Raw genomic sequence first — 22,522 nt, 5'->3', positions numbered from 1 at the left:
AGAAATTTATTTCTCATAGTTCTGGAAATGCAATATCAAGATGCTGACATGCAGGATCTGGTGAAGGCCTTCTTGCTGTATCTTCACATGGTGAAGAGGTCAGTGCTCTGTTTCTGTGGCAGAAAGCAGGTGGGGGAAAATCCTTTACTAGGGCTCCTTGGTAGTCAGTCACCAAATGAATTGAAAATCCTTGTCCACATAAAAGATTACAGAGATGTGAAGAGTAGCTTTACTCATAATTGTTAAGACCTGAAAATAATCAAGAGTTCTTGAGTAGATGCAAACATAAACTGGTACAGCCATACAATGGAAAATTATCAGGCGATAAAAAGCATGGAAACGTGTCAGTGTGTGATACCAAGAGTGAACCCTAATATTATAAACTATGGATGTTGGTAGTGGTGTATAGTTTAATTTGTATTTCCTTGTGGCCAGTAATGTAGATAGGACATTCTATATGGTTATTTGCCATGTGTATATATCCTCTTTAGTGAACTGATCATGTTGTTGTAGGGACAGATAAGGCATGGCACCAAAGATAGCAGGAAACAGTTTTATTTGGCTGCAGCCAGGTTCAGAGGACACAGCTTTTACTGTAATCAATCCCCTGAACCCCAAGTTCAGGTAATTTCAGAATTTTATACCCAGCATGTAAGGGGAGGGTCTCAGAAGTTCGCAGTCTGCAGAAGTTCACATAAAGCAGCTTTTTCTTTCACTGTTCTGGGAAAGTTGTCCTTGAAGGGACAACACCTGAGAAGGGGAGAGCTTCTTCTCTCCTTTCTTTCCTCCCCCTGCAAGCTGTTACCATGGAGCCCAATTGGTAACTTCTCTTATCTCAGAAATGTAGACATCTTTGTGAGGCTCCAGCTCAAGGCCAGAGGCCTTGTTTACACATTTCTGTACATACAAACTACTATACTGGATGCATGTTTGTGAAAAACTAGTAAGGGGTGTCCAGCACCTGGAGTACTGATTTCTTCCAGGCTAGCAGCCAAGTAAAATAGGGCAACATGAAAATAGGAAGTTTATCTATATTTAACTCTTTTGTAGAGACTCTTTTGTTGACAGTCCTAAAATCAGCCATGGTGAAGATTTCTGGAGAATCCCAGTTAAGATTTTCTGTGGAGAAAGGGGGTGCCACTACAAGGGCTTTTGCTCTTACTCTAATTGCATTTTTGCTGTTTTACTATTGGACATTGAGAGTGCTTTCAATATTCTAAATGAGTCCTTTATTAGAAATGTGGTTTGCCTATATTTATGGTATGTGTATATATGTATGTATGTGTGTATGTGTATATATATATATATATTTATATATATATACACACACACATTTTCTTTTAATTATGCCACTTATGAGGGTCTTTCACAGAGCTAAAGTTTTAAATTTTGGTGACACCTAATTTTTCAGTTTTCCTTTTATGGATGGGTTTGTCATGTCAAGCACAATTCAAATACAAGAAATATGTATGTGGTTATATTTGGGGGCGGTGGAAGGAATTAAGTGCTTCAACTTCCTTTCCTGCCGGCACCTGCGGAAACCAGCGGTAGGTTTAACTGAAGTCACAAATTGTCACCTCTGCTGAGCGTCAGGAATGCTTGCTCACCCCTGTCCCCAGGGCCTGGGAAAATGCGGACCCTGCTCCAGGCTTGTGAGGAGCATTCCGCCCGCGCGCGCCCCCAGCCGCCGTCCAGGAGCACCTTGGCCCCAGAGGGACCCGCCCGCGCGCGCCCCCTGCCGCGGCCCAGGAGCACAGCGAGCGGCAGCGACATGGCGGGGCAGTCCGCGGATGTCGCATCACAGCCGCCTGAGCCGCCCGACGCAGCGGCGCCCAACGCGGTGGCGCGGGTCTCTCAGTGGGTGGACAACCACCTGCGCCTAGTCCAGGTGCCGCGGCGCGGTCGGGAGCGCGGGGCCTGCGTGGGGACTGCGTGGGGAAGTCGGGCGCGGGGAGGGCTGGGCTGGTACGCGATGTGGTTGGGGACTGGGGACGGGGACGCGGGCAGCCACAGCCACCCGGCCTGGAGCGATGGCCGCCGAGCTGGGGAGGCCAGGGCGCCCCGCGATTCCTGCATAGCGCCTCGCGGCTCCTCCCCGCCCTCTGCTGCCCGGGAGCGCGCTCAGGCTGGCGCGCAGGGGGGGCGGGGGCTGCGCAGCGGGCGGCTGAGGCCTGGCCGGGGTCCTCCCAGCTCTGGCCACCGTCCCTCCGAGCGCTGGTCGCCACCCTGGGCCGCGCGCGCCGCAGAGTGGGGGAATCACGGCCTTTTTGTGGTTTTTCTTTTTCATATATATAATATAATATAATATATATATGAAAAAAATATATTTTTTGATAAACCTTTATTTTTTAAATTCATTTAAACGCGGTGCTGAGAATGGAACCCGGTGCCTCATCACACATGCCAGGCAGGTGTGCTGCCGCTCAGCCCCAGTCCCGCCCCGGGCCTTTCTGTGATTTTTCTTATAGATATGGAGTATAGTTTCTCAAACGCTGTAACTATTCACCTATTACTTTTTCTCCAAAGAATAGAACTTTCTAAATCACCACACACACACACACACACACTTTTTATTTTTAGTTATCGTAGTTGGTCTATTTGTCGCTCCGTTTACGATTCTGCAGGTGTCCCACATCTGTGCGGATGGGACCTGACCCTCTGGCCTTGAAAGACACCCTGGAGCAAGTGATAAAAGCCACAGAAGAGTCCTGGGGCCTGACGTTTGGGGAGGGAAAAGTGGTCAGGAGAGGCTGAGGAGGAGGAGCGGTGGGGATAGGAACCCAGATAAACCAGGCGGCCCCAGGAAGGGAAGGAATGAGAGCTGGTTTTAGAAGGAATGATTAACTTAAAAATTCTGGGGAGAAGTTGAATGATTGAGCTTTAGGATGGCTCCGCAGCCAGGCAGCGTGGGCCATGTCTGTCTACAGTCCTGGGGCATCCCCGTGCTCAGACTGCCACTTATTAAGTGCTAGATAAATGTACTTAGCCTCCGTGAGTGGATCTGATATATGTCAATCCATGAGGCCTTGCCTCTTGCGGTTCAGTGGGAATAGATGCGTGATTATTTCAAATTAAAAATTGGCCTCAGGGATGGGATGGGAGAGAGGCTCAGTGATCACGTGTGTGCTTAGCATGTGCAAGGTCCTGGGCTGCACGCACACAGATTGCCTCAGAACTATTGAGTTAGCACATAGGTTAAGTTAGTCCAAACTGACCCCTGTGAATATTTTTATTCTCTTTTACTATGCACCTAGTTATTGAAAAAACAGTATGTTAGACTCTCACTCTTTTTGAGGGAGTCTATATTCCTATTTTTTTTATTAAATTTTTTTTTTATTATTAGTTGTTCAAAACATTACAAAGCTCTTGACATATCATATTTCATACATTTGATTCACGCGGATTATGAACTCCCATTTTTACCCCATATACAAATTGCAGATTCACATCGGCTACACATCCACTTTTTTACATACTGCCATACTAGTGTATGTTGTATTCTGCTGCCTTTCCTATCCTCTACTATCCCCCCTCCCCTCCCCTCCCCTCCCCTCCCATCTTCTCTCTCTACCCCATCTACTGTAATTCATTTCTCTCTCTTGTTTTTTTTTTTTTTCCTTTTCCCCTCATCCCGGGCTGGGGATGTGGCTCAAGTGGTAGCGCGCTCACCTATTTTTTTTTTTTTTTATATTGAAGTCCTTTAGATCTACTTCAGTTTAAATGAATCAATTTAAAAGCGTTACTGGGCTAGGGTTGTAGCTCAGTGGTAGAGTGCTTGCCTAGCATGTGTGAGGCACTGGGTTCAATCCTCAGCACCATATAAAAATAAATAAAATAAAGGTCTTAAAAATGAAAAAAAAAGCATCACTAAGTTTTCCCTATCATTTACCCACATGTCTTTGTCAAGATGCTGTATTTTAATGTCTCAGTGTTAAGGTTTTCCTACCAAATAGTTAAATTCTCACATGAATGCAAGGTTATGCTCACAATGGTGGGCATAGAACAGAAGTATTAGACCCTTCATGATTCCAGGAATTGATGGGTGAAGTAATACTATCAAGTTACCATGCGAGCTGCAAAAAGACGGAGAGTAAGGGTGGACAGAGTTTTGGGAAGAAATGGGCCATCACTGGGAGGATGTGCATTATTTGCACAGTTTTCCCTCTTAATTAGCACCTTCACTATTGTGACTGAGAATTACTGAGAATTAATCATTAAATCTCTTTTCCGTAGAACATCAGCACTGGAATGGCCATAGCTGGAATAATATTATTTGTTAGAAGTGTTCGACTGGTGAGTTGAAAAATGAAAAAAAGACAATAAGCGATTTATTCTCACTTTAAATAGTTTTTATCTCAAGTGGCGTATCGTTTTGTTACTTGTATTGGAAGCTTTTAAATAGTATTTTACAACAGTGGGCAAATTTTAAGATCTTGGTGTAAAAGTAATATGCACAGGATTTTACAGAAAGCAACTGTAGCCTGCATTTCCTTAATCACTTCTCTTGCACTTACATATGAATCTGAGCCAGGTATGGCAGCACACACCTGTAATCCCAGCGGCTTGGGAGGCTGAGGCCAAAGGATAGCAAGTTTAAGACCAACCTCAGCAACTTAGCAAGGCCCTAAGCAACTTAGTGAGACCCTGTCTCAAAATAAAAAATAAAAATGTCTGGGGATGTGGCTCACTGATAGAGCATTCAATCTCCCCAACCAAAAAAAGAGAGAGAGAGAGAGAGAAAAAAGGATTAGTTTGTTAAAATGTTATAATTACTAAATTTGCATTCCAGACACTGTGAAATATCTTAAAAAGCATTTTCTACAGTTTAATTATGTCCCTTGGCATATTTAAACTGTAGAAAATAATTCATGCTTTTAGATCTTTTTTTTTTTTTTAATTTTGTTGACAGGGGTGCTGGGGTTGTGGCTCAGTGGTAGAGCTCTTGCATAGCATGCATGAGGCACTGGATTTGATCCTCAGCACCCCATAAATGTAAAATAAAGATATTGTGTCCACCTAAAACTAAAAAATTAAATGTTTTTTTAAAATTTTTGTTGTCATTTTGGCCCTTTTGACCATGCTTTAATCATAGACATGGTGGAAATCCATTTGATAATTTGTATTGGTCAACCTTTCATCACTGTGACCTAAGTTAATTTTGGCTCATGGTTTCAGAGGTTCAGTTCATGGTAGGTTACCACCATTGCTCTGGGCCCAAGATGAGGCAGACCATCATGGTGAAAGGACTTGGTGGAGGAGTGCTAATCTGTTCATGGTAGCTGGGAAGCAGAGAGTGGGGGAAGGGACCACAGGGAAGCCCCTAGTGACCTACGTCCTCCAGCCATACCCCACGTGCCTGCAGTCACTACCCAGACAGTTCATTCAAACTAGGATGGACTGATTAGGTTACAGCTCTTACAATCTAAGTCCAGATTGACAAGTATATTTTTTTCAGTTTTTTTTTTAATTGTGGTAAGAGAATTTATATCTTAATCACTTCTAAATGCACAGAAAGTTCAGGGGTATTAAGTACCTTCGTATTGTGTGTGATCATCATCACTTCTTTAGAACTTCTTCATCTTGCAAAACCGAAACTCTATACCCATAAAACAATAGCTCCCCTTCCCCTGGCCCCCAACCCCTGGCGACCATCATCCTCTTTCTATCTATGATTTTACTAATCTAGGACCTCTTATAAGTGGAACCAGACTGTTTTGGGGGTTTCTTTTTCTTTTAGATTGTCTTAATTTACTGAGCATTATGTTCTCTGTCTTCATCCATATTGTAGCATGTATTAAAATTTTTTAAGACTTCTCATCTTCTGTGGTATATGTGTGTACCACATTCCTCTGTTGATGGGCACCGGATTGCTGCAACATTTTAGCTATTGTGATTAATGCTGCTTTGACCAACAATGTACAAATATCTCTTTGAGATCCTGCTTTCAATTCTTTTGGGTCTGTACACCAAAGTGAATTTGCTGGATCATATGTCAATTGTATTTTTAATTTTTGGAGGAACTGCCATTCTGTTTCCTGTAGTGGCTGCGTTATTCTACGTCCCCACCAGCTGTGCATGAGGGTTTCCATTCCTGCACAGTCTCATCAATACTTGTTATTTTCTGCTGTTTGGATAGGAGCCGATCAAATGGGTACCAGTGATTTTTTTTTTTTTTTTACTGTGGTTTTGATTTTCATTTGCATTTCCCTGGTGATATTTGCATTTCCCTAGTGTTGTTGAACATGTTTTCATGGGTTTTTTGGCTTTCATATATCTTCTTTGAGAAGTGTTTATGCTTTTTGCCCATTTTTTAATCCAGTTGCTTGGTTTTTGTTGTTGAGTTTTAGGAGTTTTACATATTTTCTGAATATTCATCCCTTACTTGGTATTTGATTTGCAAATATTCCCTTCCCTTCTGTAGACTGTTTTTTCACTCTTGACAGCATCCATCCAGGGGAGTTTTAAATTTTTCATGAAATCTGGTCTGTTTTTTCCTGTATCGCCTGTGCCTTTGGAGTCACATCTGAGATAAATCATTGCCAATTCAATGTCACTAACCTTTTTGTCCTATATTTTGTTTTAAGAGTTTTGAAGTTTTAGGTGTTCTATTTAGATCTTTAATCCATTTTAATTAATTTTTGTAGGTGGACTAAGAAAAAAGAAAATAGACTCGAATGACTAAGGTCAAATGAAAGTGGGTATATTACTACCAATTCTACAGAAATAAGGACTATAAGAGAGTACTGTGGAGCTGGGGATGTGGCTCAGTAGTAGAGTGCTTGCATAGCATGCACAGGGCCCTGGGTTCAATCCCAAAAAATCACACACACACACACACAAAATAGAGTAATATGATACATCAAATTGGGTAATGTACATGAAATGAATAAATTCCTAGAAACTCAAAGACTGAATCATGAAGAAATAGAAAATCCGAATAGACCTATATAGTAAGGTTAAATGAGTAATCACAAATCTCCCAAGAAAGAAAAGCACTGTTCTTGTTGGCTTCACTGTTGAATTCTAGCAGACATTTAAAGAACTAAGCAAACCTTCTCAAACTTTTCCCCAGAATTCAAGAGGATAAATACTTGTTAACCAGTCTTTGAAGCTAGTATTCCGCTGATCCAAAAGCCAAAGAAAAAAACCACAGACCAATATTCCTTGTGAACCTTATGCAAAAATATCCTGAACTGAATGCTAGCAAACCAACTCCTACCTTATACTAAAAGGATTATGCATCCTAACCAAGTGGGATTTATTCCTGGAATGTAAAGATGGTTCAACATACAAAGATCAATCAACATAATACACCACATTAGTTGACTGTGAGGGAAAAAAATAGGTGAAAAAGCACCCAACAGCTAGGAATAGAAAACGTAAAAGCCACACCATGAACATCATACACAGTGGTAAAAGACCGAGAGCTTTTCCTCTTAGATCAGGAACAGGGCAAGGAGGCCCACTCTCGCTACTTCTATTTGGCATATTTCTTTTCCTTGCCTGATTGCTGTGGCTAGAACTTCCAACGTTTTGTGTACATAGTTTCATTTAATGCTGATGATGGTCCTGTGAACAAGGTAGTCTTGTACTTGGTACCCAGGTAGATGAGGAGCTGCATGGATACTTAGAGAAGATCATCCCTCATAGCTGGATTTCAAGTGTGTGTCTTCTTGAATTTGAAACCCTTGCATTTTCTTTCTGTGGGAAGCTTCCAGCTTTCTCCATTTGTCCTCAGGACATCTCCTTCAGTGTCTGAAGCTCAGACACCTCATTTCCTTTCTGCCTTTTCAGGAGACTGGCAGTGTTTATCACAGGTTCAGGACTCATTTCCTTTCAAGGTGTCCTCCCGTGTCCCTGTACTTTGGGTCTTTTCCTTTTAGCCCCTTACCATGGATCCTTTACCTAAGCCTGAGCCTGGTTGTATCTTGCTCGATGCTGTTCCCTGGCTGTTTGGTGTAGGGCGTGTCCCAGCAGCTCAGCCTTGAGCTTCCTGCTGCTGCAGGATCCAGAGGAGCAGAGGCCTAGGGTCTTTCTCACTTGGAAGGTGAGCTCCTTGAGAGCAGGAACACAGAGCCTCGTTTCTCTTCCCTCCCTCTGCTCCTCTGTGAGTTCTAAACTCCAAACCTGAGGCTTGTTTGATTGTAGTCCTATGTCCTGTAGCAGCGACCCCTCAGAGTTGAGAGACAGGTTCTTGAAGATGTCTTTAAGGCCTCTCTGCCCCTTTCTTGTGCTCCCTGGGCAAGATGCTCTTGGTTCTCTACTGATGTGGCTTCTGGCTCTTTTCCCTCCCCTTTGGCCTTGTTCTGGTCTGTCAAAGCCTTGACCAGAGGGCTGATTTAGGGAATTCATTCTGTCTTCTCTTGTTCTGGGTCCTATTTCTAATGATGGTGCCCCAGGTTGAAAGTCTTTATTTTGGAAGAAGGGAGTGGGTTGCACATTTTTTTTTTTTTTTATGTTTTCTATTTTGCCATCTTTATCACACTTCCTCATTTTGAGTTCACAGTTCCTAAAACCTCCAAAGCTTTTTTACATTTTCTGCTATAAATTAATCCTTGCTCCTTCTTCATTAGTTCCAGGGCAGACATTCATATTTTGGGCCATTCTGGTTGCTGAGAGCCCTCTGAACACTTACTGGGCCTCTGGTGTTACGTCCCTGCCATCCTGATGCTGGGTCCTGATGCTGGGTCCTGATGAGGCACTCAGGTGGTTGGTGGCTGTATCAGACTGGAGAGGACCCTTGTCAGAGTTCCACAGCTTGTTTCCCGAGTGCTCCTGCCCATTGCAGTCCCTGAGTGATGTCCCAGCCTGAGAGCTGTCTGACGTGGTGACATCTGACCCACGATGGTGTCCCCCATTTTCATGTCATAGGCAACCGTGTCAGGAGACCCAGACTCTGGTTTGATTTAATACTTTCCCTCTTATTTATATTCTGCATATTCCACCTTCTCAAGTGAATATTGACAGTAGATCTAGAATCTGTTTCCTCCCTGCTTCTTTTTTTTTTAAATTGATTTTATTTTTTTAAATACACAACAGCAGAATGCATTACAATTTTTTTTTGCTTTTTAAAGATAGTTTATTTTAATTTTTATTATTGGTTGTTCAAAACATTACAAAGCTCTTGATATATCATATTTCATACATTTGATTCAAGTGGTTTATGAACTCCCATTTTTACCCTGTATACAGATTGCAGAATCACATCGGTTACACATCCACTGTTTTACATATTGCCATACTTGCACTAAAAAATGACAAAAATCATGGAATTTGCAGGAAAATGGATGGCATTAGAGCAGATTATGCTAAGTGAAGCTAGCCAATCATTACAATTCTTAATACACATATAGAGCACAATTTTTCATAAAGAATGTTTCTTTCATAAAGAATGTTCACGCCAATTCATGTCTTCATACATGTACTTTTTTGCATTACAATTCTTATTACACATATACAGCACAATTTTTCATATCTCTGGTTGTATATAAACTATGTTGACACCCAATTTGTGTCTTCATACATGTACTTTGGATAACAATGTCCATCACATTCCACCATCCTTGCTAACCCCCTCTCTCCTCCCTTTCCCTCCCACCCCTCTGCCTCCCACCTCTCTGCCCTATCTAGAATTCGTCTATTCCTCCGATGCTCCCCCTCTCTACCCCACTATGAGTCAGCCTCCTTATATCAGAGAAAACATTCAGCATTTTTTTGGGGGGGGGATTGGCTAACTTCACTTAGCATTATCTTTTCCAACGTCATCCATTTACCTGCAAATTTTATAACATTCATTTATGTTTGATCTAGATTCACCACTTAGTAATGTTTTTCCACAGCTGTTCTCTCTCCCTCTGCAAAACCATTTGGAAACAAGTGTGGATGTACCCAGGACCTCTTCTCAATGTACTTCCTAACAACAAGGATGCTCTCCTGTGTGCACATTGATGTCATCACTTTTCGTACATTTAACATTCTTGTCATGATATTTTCTAAAATACAGTTCATGCTCTGATTTTCTCAAAAATGTCCTTAATTATTGCATTGTCCAAATCCAAAATTTGGTAAAGAATCATACATGTGGGCTGGAAGTATAGCTTAGTTGGTAGAGTGCTTGCCTTGCATGCACAAACCTTGGGTTCAATCTCCAGTACCACCAAAAAAAAAAAAAGAATCATACATTGTAACCAATTCTGTCTCATTAGTCTCTGATTCTAGAATATTACTCCCACTTGCTTTTCTTTCAGTTTTTGTCTCATGATACTGACGTTTTAGAGTTCATGCTTGTTGTCTTGTAGAATGTCTGATGTTCTGGATTTGTCTGTTTCTTTATTAAATTCAATGTATATACTTTGGTGGTGGTGTGTACTTTCTATTTTATTGCATCAAGATTCATAATGCCAGTTCACCCTATAATATTATGACCTAATAAAACTAGCAATAATCTCTTAGTATCCAGTACCTAGCCCAGCACATATCCAGATTTCCTTAATTGTCACTTGGTGTCTTTTTAAAATAGATGATCTAGCCAAGAATGGTAACACATGCCTGTAATCCGAGCAACTCAGGAGGCTGATGCAGGATGATCGAAAGTTCAAGGGCAGCTTCGGCAACTTAATGAGGCTTTCAGCAACTGAGGCCCTACCTCAAAATAAAAAGTAAAAAGGGTTAGGGATGTGGCTCAGTGATTAAGTGCCACTGATACCTAGTACCCGAAATAAGTTCCTCATACCAAAAATAAAATAAAAATGGATGTCTGTCCAAATCAGAATCCCAAGGTTCCATATATTGTATTTGTTGTATTTCTTAAGTCTCTTTTGTTTATAACACACACACACGCACACGCACGCATAACCCCTATTCCCTCAAGCCATTGGTTTGGTAGGCAAGCACCTAATTTATCTGTCACGATGCTCCACACTCTGGACTTCTCTGCCGCATTATTCTTATTTTTCAAAGACATTGGCTCTGCTTCACCGTCTTAGGAAGCTGGGTTCTAACATATCCTTCTGTCAGGCGAGGTCCCTAACTAGTCATGATGGTGAATGAGGCTTTTACATCGGGAATGTAGAAGTTTCCACCACCCCAGACTTCCCCTTGGTGGTAGGGATGGAGGTAGATTCCTAATGTTGGCCTTTTTTCCCTTTAAAACAAAAAACTTTGGCTTTTAAGTTAGAAGTGTTGTTGGTTAAGGGTCTTGTCTAATTTAATTTGACATAGCTGTGTTTAGGTTTTAGGGGTAATGTCTCATATACAGTAGTTTGAAAGAGAAAAATAGTGAACAGGGAGTTCTGATGTTTCTTTGCACACTTTTAATTAAATCATGCCTCAGTATTAATATGAAATTAAGAACTAAATTTAAATTTTTCAATATGTCTTCTTGTTAAATATTTAAATGGTAATTTCACACTTTTGAATTTTAAATTAAAATGATAATAAAAAAATTGTGTTTTTCTCTTTCTAAATCAACAGACATCAAAGTTTACACACTCTTCAGATATCCCAGTAGAATTTATAAGAAAGCATGTTAAACTCCGAGGACGATTACACCGGATAACTGAGGATGGTTTAGAAATTGAACATATTCCTATTACTTTGCCTCTCATATCTTCATGGAGAAGTAAGTAAGATGCAAGAACAAACCAAATAACTATTGCAGTTATTACTATTATGTGAAATAACTAGGTGGTATTTAGAAAATAGCAAAAAATGTCATTTTAGTTCCTATTATCCTCCGTGGCCCATGAGAGAACGTCCAAACCCTGGCCTGAGGTGAGGAACTCTTTCTTTGGCTCCAGGTTTCCTTCTTCTCTTCCTTCTCTTTTTATGAACTCCACAGTCTTTCAGGGACTGGGATCTTCACTCCACATGTGCTGGCCATCTGCTGGGTCTGGGCTGAATTCTGTACATGCCCAGGAAGCAAACCTGGCCGCCCAGCCTTGGTGCTCTGGGTGCTGGTGGTCCTAGTGGAAGACAGTGGATGACAGGAAAGGCTGTCCTAGGCCCTGTGAAGGAACGGAACAGGTCCTGGGGGCCGTGGGGACAGGGGCAGCTACAGGACAGAGGAGACAAGAAGGCCCCCTGAGGAGGAGCACTGAAGAAACTGAGGGCTGCCACCAGGGCAGAGGGCATCAGCTTGAAGTTTTGATAAGGTGCCTGACCTGGCTGAGGCACAGGGAGGAGGGAGTGAGAGGAACCAGGGGGGCCTTTGGGGTGGGCATGAGCCAGGTCCCTGTGCACCTTTGGGAAACCGTTTTAACTCCCTGTGGAGCTGGCCTCTATTGGAGCTGGCCTCTACCGTGTTTGCTATGACAAATGCAATATGACACTCGCCTTTTCCTGTAGTTATTATGGGATGAGGTTTATGTACCACTGAACTACAAGCCCCTGAAGGGCAGAACCTTCTCCTATTATCTTGATATTCAGGCACTAGAAAAAGACTATTAGAGAGAACTGGTAAAATTTGTCCAGTGAATTAATTTAGTTCTACTTAAAGATCTTAGTACTATTTTAATTTCATGAAGAAAAATGTTTTCTTTTCTTTTTTACTTAAACTCTGTTGTTGAGGTTCAGCTAGAGGAATAAGATGAATTCTTTGCCCTGAACATACCTCACACCTCAGTTCTTTCAGTGAGCCAGAGGAAATGTGCACAGCTGGAGGGGGTCTTGCCTGAAGGAGGCCCAAGAGTTCTCAGCTCTGAGCGAGGCTCCTGTGTCCCCAGGCAGTGCTGTGCAGTTCTGGAACAGCCTGGCTCTGGGAACCAGGCCCCTTCCCTTTGTTTGCCTGCCTGTGCTGGGCCTGACAGCAGGGGTGACGTTCATGCCGGGATCCGTGGCCTTGCAGGGGCATAGGTGTTCAGTGTTGTCAGTGGGTCTTACACAAATCATAGTGTGTCTCTGTGACTCAGTGCACAGAACCAGAACCTTAGAGATTAAAGGGGCCTGGGAAACCCCAATGCCCGACTGATTTCCTCCCTATGTGTTTTTAGTATTTTCTGTGGAGACTGGCATCAGTCACCTTCCCACACTGCAAGGGGATGTAGCCGAGTGGCAGAGCACCTGTCTGCCTGCTCCAAGCTGAGTTCTACCCCACACAGGGGTGTGTATGTGTGTGTGTGTGTGTGTGTGTGTGTGTAAGACCTGCCCCATGGCCTAACCTCCTCCCACCAGACCCCCCCCCCCCTTAAAGGCTGCCACCTCCTGATAGCAGCAAGCTAGAGGCCTTTGGGGATCTTCCATTCCCAACCTGTAGCAAAATTAAATGTCCTGCATAATAGCCATCTAGCTAATAATGGATGAAATAAGCCAGAAAACATTTTCAATGGCTCTGTCCAGAGGTCCGGGTGTAGCCAGTACAAATTAAGGAAACAGACACATGTGTTCCACCTCCCAATAGATGCCAACCACCTGTCTCTTATGGTAACACTAATTCCTGTTTGGGGGACCGACGTATATTGCTTGCTCAAATAAGAAAGATCATTTTGCATTTTCAGAAGTGAAACCTAGTTACGTATAAGTTGGTGTTGGAACTAGGAAGTTCTAGAGCAAGCACATTTTGAATATGAGACACTGGAGCATCTTCTTCTTCCTCTAAAGCTGGGCTGTGGCCCCATGGTTGAGTGTTTGCTGCTTTCCCTGCTTGTTCTGTGTGGCCTGTGTGGTAGAAATGGGCTGTGGACATGTTGTGAGGATGCGACCCAGGCCCTGATCCTGAGGCCGTTGTCCCAGGTTTGGTTCCAGTGCAGAGGTGCCTGGCCTGGGGGACACGCCCTGCCTTTGTTCCTAGTTATGGTTTCCACCTCTGCCCAACAGGGACTTAGAAGATGGCCAGGACCCCTTCCTCACGACTCTTCTGTCCCCCATTACTGTGATCTTTTCCTTGATGTATGTGAATGAGGAGGAGCAAACACATACTCAGCTTCAAATCTTTGAAGCAAAGCAGAAGGGAGGCTCCAGGGAATGAAAGGACCCAGCGGGAGGGAGGGAGGGAGGAAAAGAGAGGGAGGAGGGCAGTGGGACCCAAGTATGGTCTGGGCATGGATGAAGTCGTCATAACAAAACCCAGTATGCTGTGCAGTTGACATGCGCTAATAATTAGAACTTTAACAAACAAATATATAATATTTAACAAACTGAACCCTTTGGGACGCTTGGTCCCTCCAGCAGATATTTAGTGCTTGCCTCCTTTCCTGTGTGGCCTCAGTATGCAATGGGCAGCCTCCTCCCATGATCACAAAACCTGCAGTGCCGTAAGGAAACTATCCACAGCTTCTCTTAGCATTGGTGTTTTTTTTTAAAAAAAAAAATTGACATGAGTACATGACACCAAGGTGAGACTCCTGTCTTGTCAAGTTGTTGTCATGGATTCATTTATACTATTATAACTGTGTAGCAGTTGTACACAGTTGTTGTATAACTGTGAGATTATTTACAACAAATCCATTTTTACATCATGTACTGTTTTTCCAGAAATTAAAAATATTTAATCACAAAGCTTCCTACCCATCTCTGGAAGCAGAAGTGCGGAGACTCCTCGGTGGCAGCCTCCCCTTGGTCTTTCCTTTACTTGACATACTTCCTGCTCCTTCCCTGTTTCTGTGTTCGCTCCCAAGACCTGGTCCCACCTTCAACCTGCTCAGTGGCCTCAGCATCTTCTTGTCATCCCACCCAGTACGCACTGGGCTTTTTAAAAAATGCTTGCAGAAAAGATTTGTTGAAGGGCTGGGAAGATGGAAGGGTTCACATCACAAAAACAATACTCAAAAGTAATGGATTAGAAATCATAGACTTCTAAAAGTAACGCTTGCTTTTCCAAAAAAACTCCAATGTCTTGGTGGAACCGTACTGTGGGTCTGTCTTACCTAATGCATAGATTTGCTTCTGGAAGATTTCTTGTTCAGTTCTTATTGACCACTTCATATTTTAAATGCTCAACAGGGAATTTCCTTGTTCGAGGGAACTCAGTGACCTTTACCAAGGGAGGACTTAGGCATGAAGACTCAAGGTCTAGTTGGAATTTGAGTCAGACCATTCACTTCCTGCTCTGGTCTCACATTGTGGGGTCTTTTACAGGAAGGTGGTTGGTGGTGGTGGCTTCTGAGGGGGTTGGAGGAGACCTCGGAGTGTTTAGGCTTCTCTTGCTCATTGGGTGCCATCTCATCTTTCATTGCATGTTCTACTTTAATTTAATTGTTATATTTACCGTATCACAGGCTTTTGCAAAGGGTACATTCTCTTTCCTACACCTTTTGATGTTTCTCTAGCTGAAACCCAAGGTGACAGTTTTAAGATGCCCATGTTTGAAGGAGAATGTATGTCCAGTGTCACATAACAGGGTTCTTCTTGAATGCAAATAGTATTTTTCCCCTAGAAATTAGATGAGCAGAACTTTCTACTTTCAATCACTTTATAAGTGATCTATAAATGTTAAATATATAATTTCTTCTTTTTTTTAAAGACACTAAATTTTTTAAAATTCCTTTTTGGAAAATTACAAACTTTTTTCTTAAAATAAAATTCTAAGCAGGGCATGGTGGTGCATGCCTGTATTTCCAGCACTGGGAGGCTGTGTCAGTAGGGTCTTGAGCCCAGAGCTGGAGGCCAGCCAGGGCAACAGTGAGAACCTGTCATCTAAAAATAAATAAATAACAGATAAATACATTTTGTTATTAAAGTTAAATTGGTTAAAAGTTTATGAAGGGTTTGGATAAATAGATCTTCATACTGAATATAAATTGACAAAATTCTGATTGGAAGTCAGTTTTGCAAAATATGAAAAGGTTATAATAATGTTGATACAGATCAGTACTCCAGCCCTTGTAGCTAAACCCTTATCAATGATGAAGCTGTTTTTACAGTGCTGGGGTAGCAGCAGCCTGTGTTACTGAACGCATGCCCTTATCTAGCTTTATGTGCACATCTGTAGAAATGCCTCCAGAAGGTTGAAGAAGATGGTTAAGTGGTTTAAATCTCCTCCTACCCTGGAGCTTTCTGGAATGGTTTTTAAAATTCCTCCATCTGTTATACATTTGTATTGTTCTGAAAGAAAACTTGAACATAAAACTAGGTGAACCTGAACTTACAGTATTTATAGATAGGACAGTGTTTGGAGTTTCTCTGGGGGTGGGGCAGACAGCTGTGGGACTTGCTTTTGCAGCCTGTTCCTAACCCTACTCTCCTCTTCCTGGCCTGCTCAGAGGAGCCCCAGGGCCTCTTGCTGGTGAGGCTGGCGGGAGTGGCGCTCACGGAGCCGGGGAGGCTGTGGCTGCAGGAGGAATTGCGGCCTTCCCAGCTGCTGTGGTTCCAGTTGCTTGGGAGGGAGGACGAGACACTCTTCTGCTACCTCTTAGTAAATAAGGTAAGAAGTATGAGCAGTAACTAGCAATCTTCTGTGCTTATTATCCATATGTAAGTAATTAACTGTTACTTTCAATATGAACAGGACTCAGCATTTTGGTTTTTTGAGCTGTTGTGAATAGTGACCACACATCGAGTGCCAGCTGTTTCACATATAAATGTTACCAATGTTTGTTATGTGTCTGTTTTATGTTCGTTATTGAAAAATTGGAAATTTATTTCTAAAGGCACCCTTTGAATCATTAGTGACATTGGCCTTGGTAATTGAGAGTATTTACACCTTCGCAGATGTGCAGTGCCTCAGGTCACCATGCTGAGTGGCCGCTGTCACAGCTGGGGGACATGCGGTGCTTCTGCAGGCCAGCACTGCTCAGTCTGGTCCAGTTCCCTGCCTTGTCGAGCGGTGGAAACTCAGAAGCTGCACAAGTGAAAACGCCATCATCTGGGGCCTTAGGAATTGCAGTTTGGAAACACAGCCTTGGTCAGCTCTGAGTCAGCCTTCGAAGAAGGAAGGGAAAAATGGGGGCTTATGTTGAGCCGGCAGAGCTGATTTATTACAAGAGAGTAAAAATTCTGTCCTGAGGAAGCTACTCTTGAGTTGAGAACAGGTGCTGTGTGACAGGAACTGTGCGGCCACGGAGGACGAGATGTGTGTGCTTCGCACAGGGTCTGTGACATGGGTCCAGTGGCCGCTCATGGGCAGGCTGCCTCTGGCACAGCCTGAGTGTGTTCCGGTGCCCTCAGGTTCCCTGGCTGCAGCTGAGTCCCGTGGAGGCCCTGCCTCTGTGGCCCCCAGACTCCAGGGAGTCTTTCAGCCTGGCGTCTCTCGTGGTTTTCACAGTTGGTGGAGATGTCATGTACCCTGTCTTTTGACACTAGAACCAAGCATTTTAAGTCCTGTTTCTGGCCCGAGGCCAGTCCTCTAAAGAGCTCCTCAGAGCTTTCTCACCAGTGTAACAGGTCGTAGCCTGTGGGAAGGGGGTCCTGGAGCCTCCTCTCTGCCGAACCCCTGTCCAGGGTCTGTGACATGCTTTTTCTTTTTTTTTGGCGGGGGGTGGGGGGCAGTTGCAGGATACTGGGGATTGAACTCAGGGTCACTTGACCACTGAGCCACTATTTTGTACTTTAATCAGAGAGAGGGTCTCACTGAGTTGCTTAGGACCTCACTTTTGCTAAGGCCAGCTTTGAATTGGCAATCCTCCTGCCTCAGCCTCCCAAACTGCTGGGATTACAGTCGTGTACCACCGCACCCCACACATGCTTTCTTTTGATGGGCAAAGCTAGCTATTACTCCTTGGTCACTTCAGTGACATTCAGCTGTTGAATTATAATTATGATTGTATAATTTAAAAAGAAAATTATAATTATGAAGACTGTAACTACCACGGAGTCCTTTAAAATAAAAAAGTCCAGTTTCCCCAATACCCTGATAAATTGTTTTTCTGCAGTTAAGTTTCCTTATGCTGAGAATGGAAACCGAGGAACTGGCCCCAAGGCCTGGGCAGCATAGCAAGGCGGGACCTGGAACTGTGACCTGCCCTGGGCCAGCTCTGCCTAGCTCAGCACGCAGGTGCACTTCCTGTCTCATGTCCTGCTGTACCCTCCCCTCTTCTACCACTGCCCATGTCTCTGGGCCCCCTGAAGATGCAGATCTGATCCGTCTCCCTCCCCTGGTCTCTGCCTCTCCAGCTTCAGTTGAGTTGCGAGCAGCGCAGCTTTGGATTCCAGGAACAGCGACGCAGAAAAAAGTTTATGGCTTAATATTTTTTAAAAAACAGAAACAAAATTGTACCAAAACTGATTTCTGACTGTTTTCAGAGCCTGCCCTTGTGGGTGTTCACTGGAGAGAGAGTGTGGGAAAACGAAGTGGGAGAAGTGCAGTGACAGGGGGAAGAGCAGGGTGTCTTAGTTTTAAAGGCTAAGTTGGTAGAATGCTTGCCTTGCATGTACAAGGTCCTGAGTTCAATCCCCAACACCACAAAAAAATAAAAACATTAATTTCACTGGTTAGTTATATCATATAAATATGTATTTAACATATTTAAAAAATAAATAAAGTCCTTTATCATATAACATAATGTGACATTGTTAATGTGACATTGTTAAGGCAAGATTGCAATAAATCAAGTCTGTGTTAAACCAGGAGACGGAAACTTTATTCACCAGTTGGCAGTTTGGATCCACCAGCTGGTGGGCCAAGGGGTAGGCTGCAAGTCTACACCCTTTGACCCCCTCCTGGGGTTTGAGTACACCTTTTATAGTTCAAAACCATGTTAAAGCATAAGTGGCTGTTGCTATGATTCAAAACTATAAACAAACGTCATGTGATCTAAAATCATAAGCAGAAAAGAATGGGCCAAAACGTCCCTAGTTGTGTACAAGTATAGAATGGTTGCTAAACTCTAGACAATCAACCTCTGACAGGGTACATTGTCCAAGAAAAATGGGAATTGAAGAGAGAACACTTTCACATTGTAAAAGAATTGCCATTTTGTATTGCCAAACATGCTATGCTAAGCAACAGTTGATGGGTACAGAGGCACGGCTTTCCCTGGGAGAAGCATTTCTTCTGTACGAGGAGTCTCAGAGCAAAATGGATTCTGTTCTGTCATTGCCCATATGGCCTGGCCCATAACAATATGTCAAACAAGAACAAGGAAATAAAGTCAGAGGAAAATGATTATGATTTTAAACCCGGTGTGGTGGTGCATGCCTATAATCCCAGATACTCAGACTGAGGCAGGAGGATCAAAGACTAGCCTCAGCAATTTGGGGAGACTTGCTTCCAAATTAAAAAATTTTTAAATGGATGCTGGGCGCTGTGATGCACACCTGTAATCCCAGCAGCTTGGGAGGCTAAGGCAGGAGAATCACAAGTTCAAAGCCAGCCTCAGCAAAAGTGAGGTGCTAAGCAACTCAGTGAGACCCTCTCTAAATAAAGTACAAGGAAAAAAGACTGGGGATGTGGCTCAGTGGTCAAGTGCCCCTGAGTTCAATCCTGGTAACCTCCCCAAAAAGTATAAACAAAAATAAAAAAAGCTGAGGATGTAGCTCAGTGGTAAGCACCCTTGGGTTCTATCCCCAGTAGGACTAAATAAATGAATGGATGAAAATATTACTTTATTTCTTTATATGGTCTTATAAAATGTTTCCTGGTTTAAAATCTGGAGTTTTCACATTTTTAGAACTTAATTGTGGGGGCTGGGATTGTGGCTCAGCAGTAGAGCGCTTGCTTAGCACAGGTGGGGCGGGATCCAGGTTCCATCCTCAGCACCACATAAAAAAAAAAAAAAAAGGCATTGTGCTATGTCCATCTACACCTAAAAAATAAATATTTTTTTTAAAAAAGAACTTAGTTGTGAATTACTTGTCTAATGGTAAGATTATTTTATTAGATTAAAATCCCACAAGGACTATAAAAATTGCTAAACAGGATCTCTTTCATATGATGAATTACTGGGGAGGAAATCCATTTATCTAGTTTCTTTAGGAAAACATCCCCAATTCTTTCTTATTTTTTATTTTGAGATAGGTTCTCACATTAAGTTTCTAAGGCTGGCTTTGAACTTGTGATTCTCCTGCCTCAGTCTCCTAAGCAGCTGGAATTTCAGGCATGCACCACGGAGCCTGGACTGTTTTTAATTTCTTTAGTTTCTTTTGCTTGCTTTCATCGAGACTCCTGCTTCCTGCCCCACCGTCCCATAAACAGCACCACTAAGCTAAGAAAGTATGTTCTATGCCTGGCTGCTGCTGCACCTCTTTGGGTTAGAGACCAAGGAGTTGTGAAATCCATCTTATATAGGAAGTACCTTGACTTTGAGCAAGGTTTTCTTCTGTATAATTCTCAAATTTAGCAGTAGCTATTTTAAGTTCTTGACCCTTTTGTTAGACAGTTTGGCTTTTTTTTTTTTTTTTTCCTAGAGGACTAAAATTGATGAATGACTGATTTTAAGGTAAATCTGATGTTATGGGATAATAATAATTTTATTAAATAATTGTAAAATTTTTTTTTTTTTTAATTCAAGGGTAGATATTTTAGTGTGAATCTGAATGAAGAGATTTTGAGAAGAGGCCTGGGCAAAACTGTTCTTGTGAAAGGGCTAAATCATGACACTAACACCTATTGGAAAATTCACAGAAACTTACTTAAAGCCGAATTAACAGCCTTAAGAAAAGGAGTAGGAATATGGAAGGAAGAATCTGAAAAAGAAAGTTACTTGGAAAAATTCAAAGACTCCTGGAGAAAAATATGGAAAAAAGACAGTTACTTGGAAACAACTGGAGCAGATTTCAACCTGAAAAAAGACAGTTATTATGACAAATTCAGAAGAACTTATGAAATGTGGAAGGACAGCATGAGCAACCACTCCTTCGTGCTGAAAATCAGAGAACTTCTTAGTTGCTTACACTTTCGTAGAAAAGGGTGAAACAAATACGCAGGAGATCCAGAGGCAATCTCTCAAGACTAAGTTGTAAATATGTGCCCCTCTTTGAGTTGAATGAAAATTTCCCCAGATGATCAAAGTTGTGTGTGTTGGCATTTAAACATTAAAACAATTGCTGTTGTAAGTATAATATCAAATTTGATTTAAATAAGTTTTGATTAATATGCTGTAGGAAAAACAAAACAGTAAAAGGTTACCAACGTGAAGGATGTACATAATGCTTGAAAAGTAAGAAAAGGTTAACTACGGGCTGTTGGGTTGTTTTGGGCAGGCATACTTAATTTTTGTTGAAAGGATATTTGCTTCCTTTTCCAGTTTTATCAACTTTCATCATATAATAAAGGAATTCTTCCCACCTGTGTCCAAGGCTGCTTTCCTCCCAGCTGCTTTCTAACTATGAATCTGGGGCAGTGCCAGGACAGGTCACAGAGACCACCCTGTTGTTTGAAGCGGGAGGGGACATCCTGGAGGGGACATCCGGAGGAGGATAACAAGAAACCAGGTGCTGAATGCAAAGAACCAGATACCTCTGGACACTTTGGGTTCCTGAAGCTGGGGTACTTAACTGCCCTGTTTCCCCCAAGTTGCCACCCCCCACTTTTTTTTCTTTATCTTAGTCAATTGTATCTGGGCCTCACTTTGACCCATCCTTAATTCCTTTATGCAAGGATATCAAGGACTCTCACAGCTTCAGTTGGGGTTCACTTCCCTCCTGAGGACCTCCTTGGGATGTCTGTCCCAGGGACGGTGACATGGACACCTTCTTGAAGGCATGTGATCTCTGGGTGGCCAGACCCAGCTGGCTGGCAGCCATTGCCAGGGCCGAGGACGTCGCCTTTTGGCTTCATTTCTGAACTGTAGCCTGGCTTGTCTGAAGGACCGAGGGCAAGATGAACAGGTGACTGCAGAGAAGGTGGCTCTTTGATACAGGACATGGTCATAATGTAGCCATTTGAAAAAGTGAAAAAGTCCCTTTGAGGCCAAATTTTTTTACCAAAGCTTAGGTTTTTTCCTTTCTCAAAGAGAGGATTTACTACTTCTTAGGCCTTTTGGGATTCAAAACATATAACCCAAAATACATCACATTGGTGTACTCGGTATTTTAAGCCAAAGGAATTGAGAGAACTGCAGAAACAAGAAGGTCACTCTGGGACCATCTCCCACCTTTCTTCCCCGAAAGGGACCGTAAAAGAGTTCTCTAAGCTGCCTTCCCTGAGTTAGGGATGGTTCTGCCCTGGAATCGCAGGCCCAGAAGAGTTTGCACTAACAGTCCTTGCTTAGCCGCATTGATTACCACAGGTCATACCCCTCTGCCCTGCAGATGCACATCCTCATGACTGTCCACACAATGCGCCCTTCTCCTGGGCCCCATGGGCTTCTGTATCCGCAGGCTCCTGTGGGACATGTACATTAAATCTGTCATGCTTTTCATCTCTCTTGTCCTGGCAGGTGTCAGCCATGGACCCTATAAAGGGCAAGGAGAAGATCACTTTTTGCCTCTGTGATTTTCTGTCTGAGACAACAGGCCCATGGCCACTGTTTTTTCTCTTGGCCTTCTTTTTATAGATCTCAGTACCCACATCACTTTCTTCCTTTTGTTTTTTTCTTTTGTGAGATGGGGTCTTGCTATGTTGCCTGGGCTGGTCTGGAACTCCAGGGCTGGAGTGACCCTCCTGCCTCAGCCTCCTGAGTAGCTGGTACCATAGGCACATGCCACTTGC

General features: G+C 42.9%; 1 protein-coding gene across 1 annotated transcript; it reads left to right on the top strand.

Annotated features, from left to right (window-relative positions):
• The first annotated feature begins 1,761 nt into the window (after window positions 1–1,761).
• On the top strand, window positions 1,762–21,141 carry C8H3orf33 (chromosome 8 C3orf33 homolog). Its single transcript, XM_027933948.2, has 5 exons — window positions 1,762–1,888; window positions 4,234–4,293; window positions 11,473–11,620; window positions 16,197–16,357; window positions 20,382–21,141. The coding sequence occupies exons 1-5, from the start codon at window positions 1,772–1,774 to the stop codon at window positions 20,781–20,783; spliced, it is 888 nt and encodes a 295-aa protein (XP_027789749.2). The 5' UTR covers window positions 1,762–1,771; the 3' UTR covers window positions 20,784–21,141.
• The last annotated feature ends 1,381 nt before the right edge of the window (window positions 21,142–22,522 follow it).

The sequence above is a fragment of the Marmota flaviventris genome, chromosome 8 (assembly GCF_047511675.1).
Source record: "Marmota flaviventris isolate mMarFla1 chromosome 8, mMarFla1.hap1, whole genome shotgun sequence".
Classification (NCBI taxonomy): domain Eukaryota; kingdom Metazoa; phylum Chordata; class Mammalia; order Rodentia; family Sciuridae; genus Marmota; species Marmota flaviventris.
This window is presented reverse-complemented; position numbering and strand designations above follow the sequence as displayed.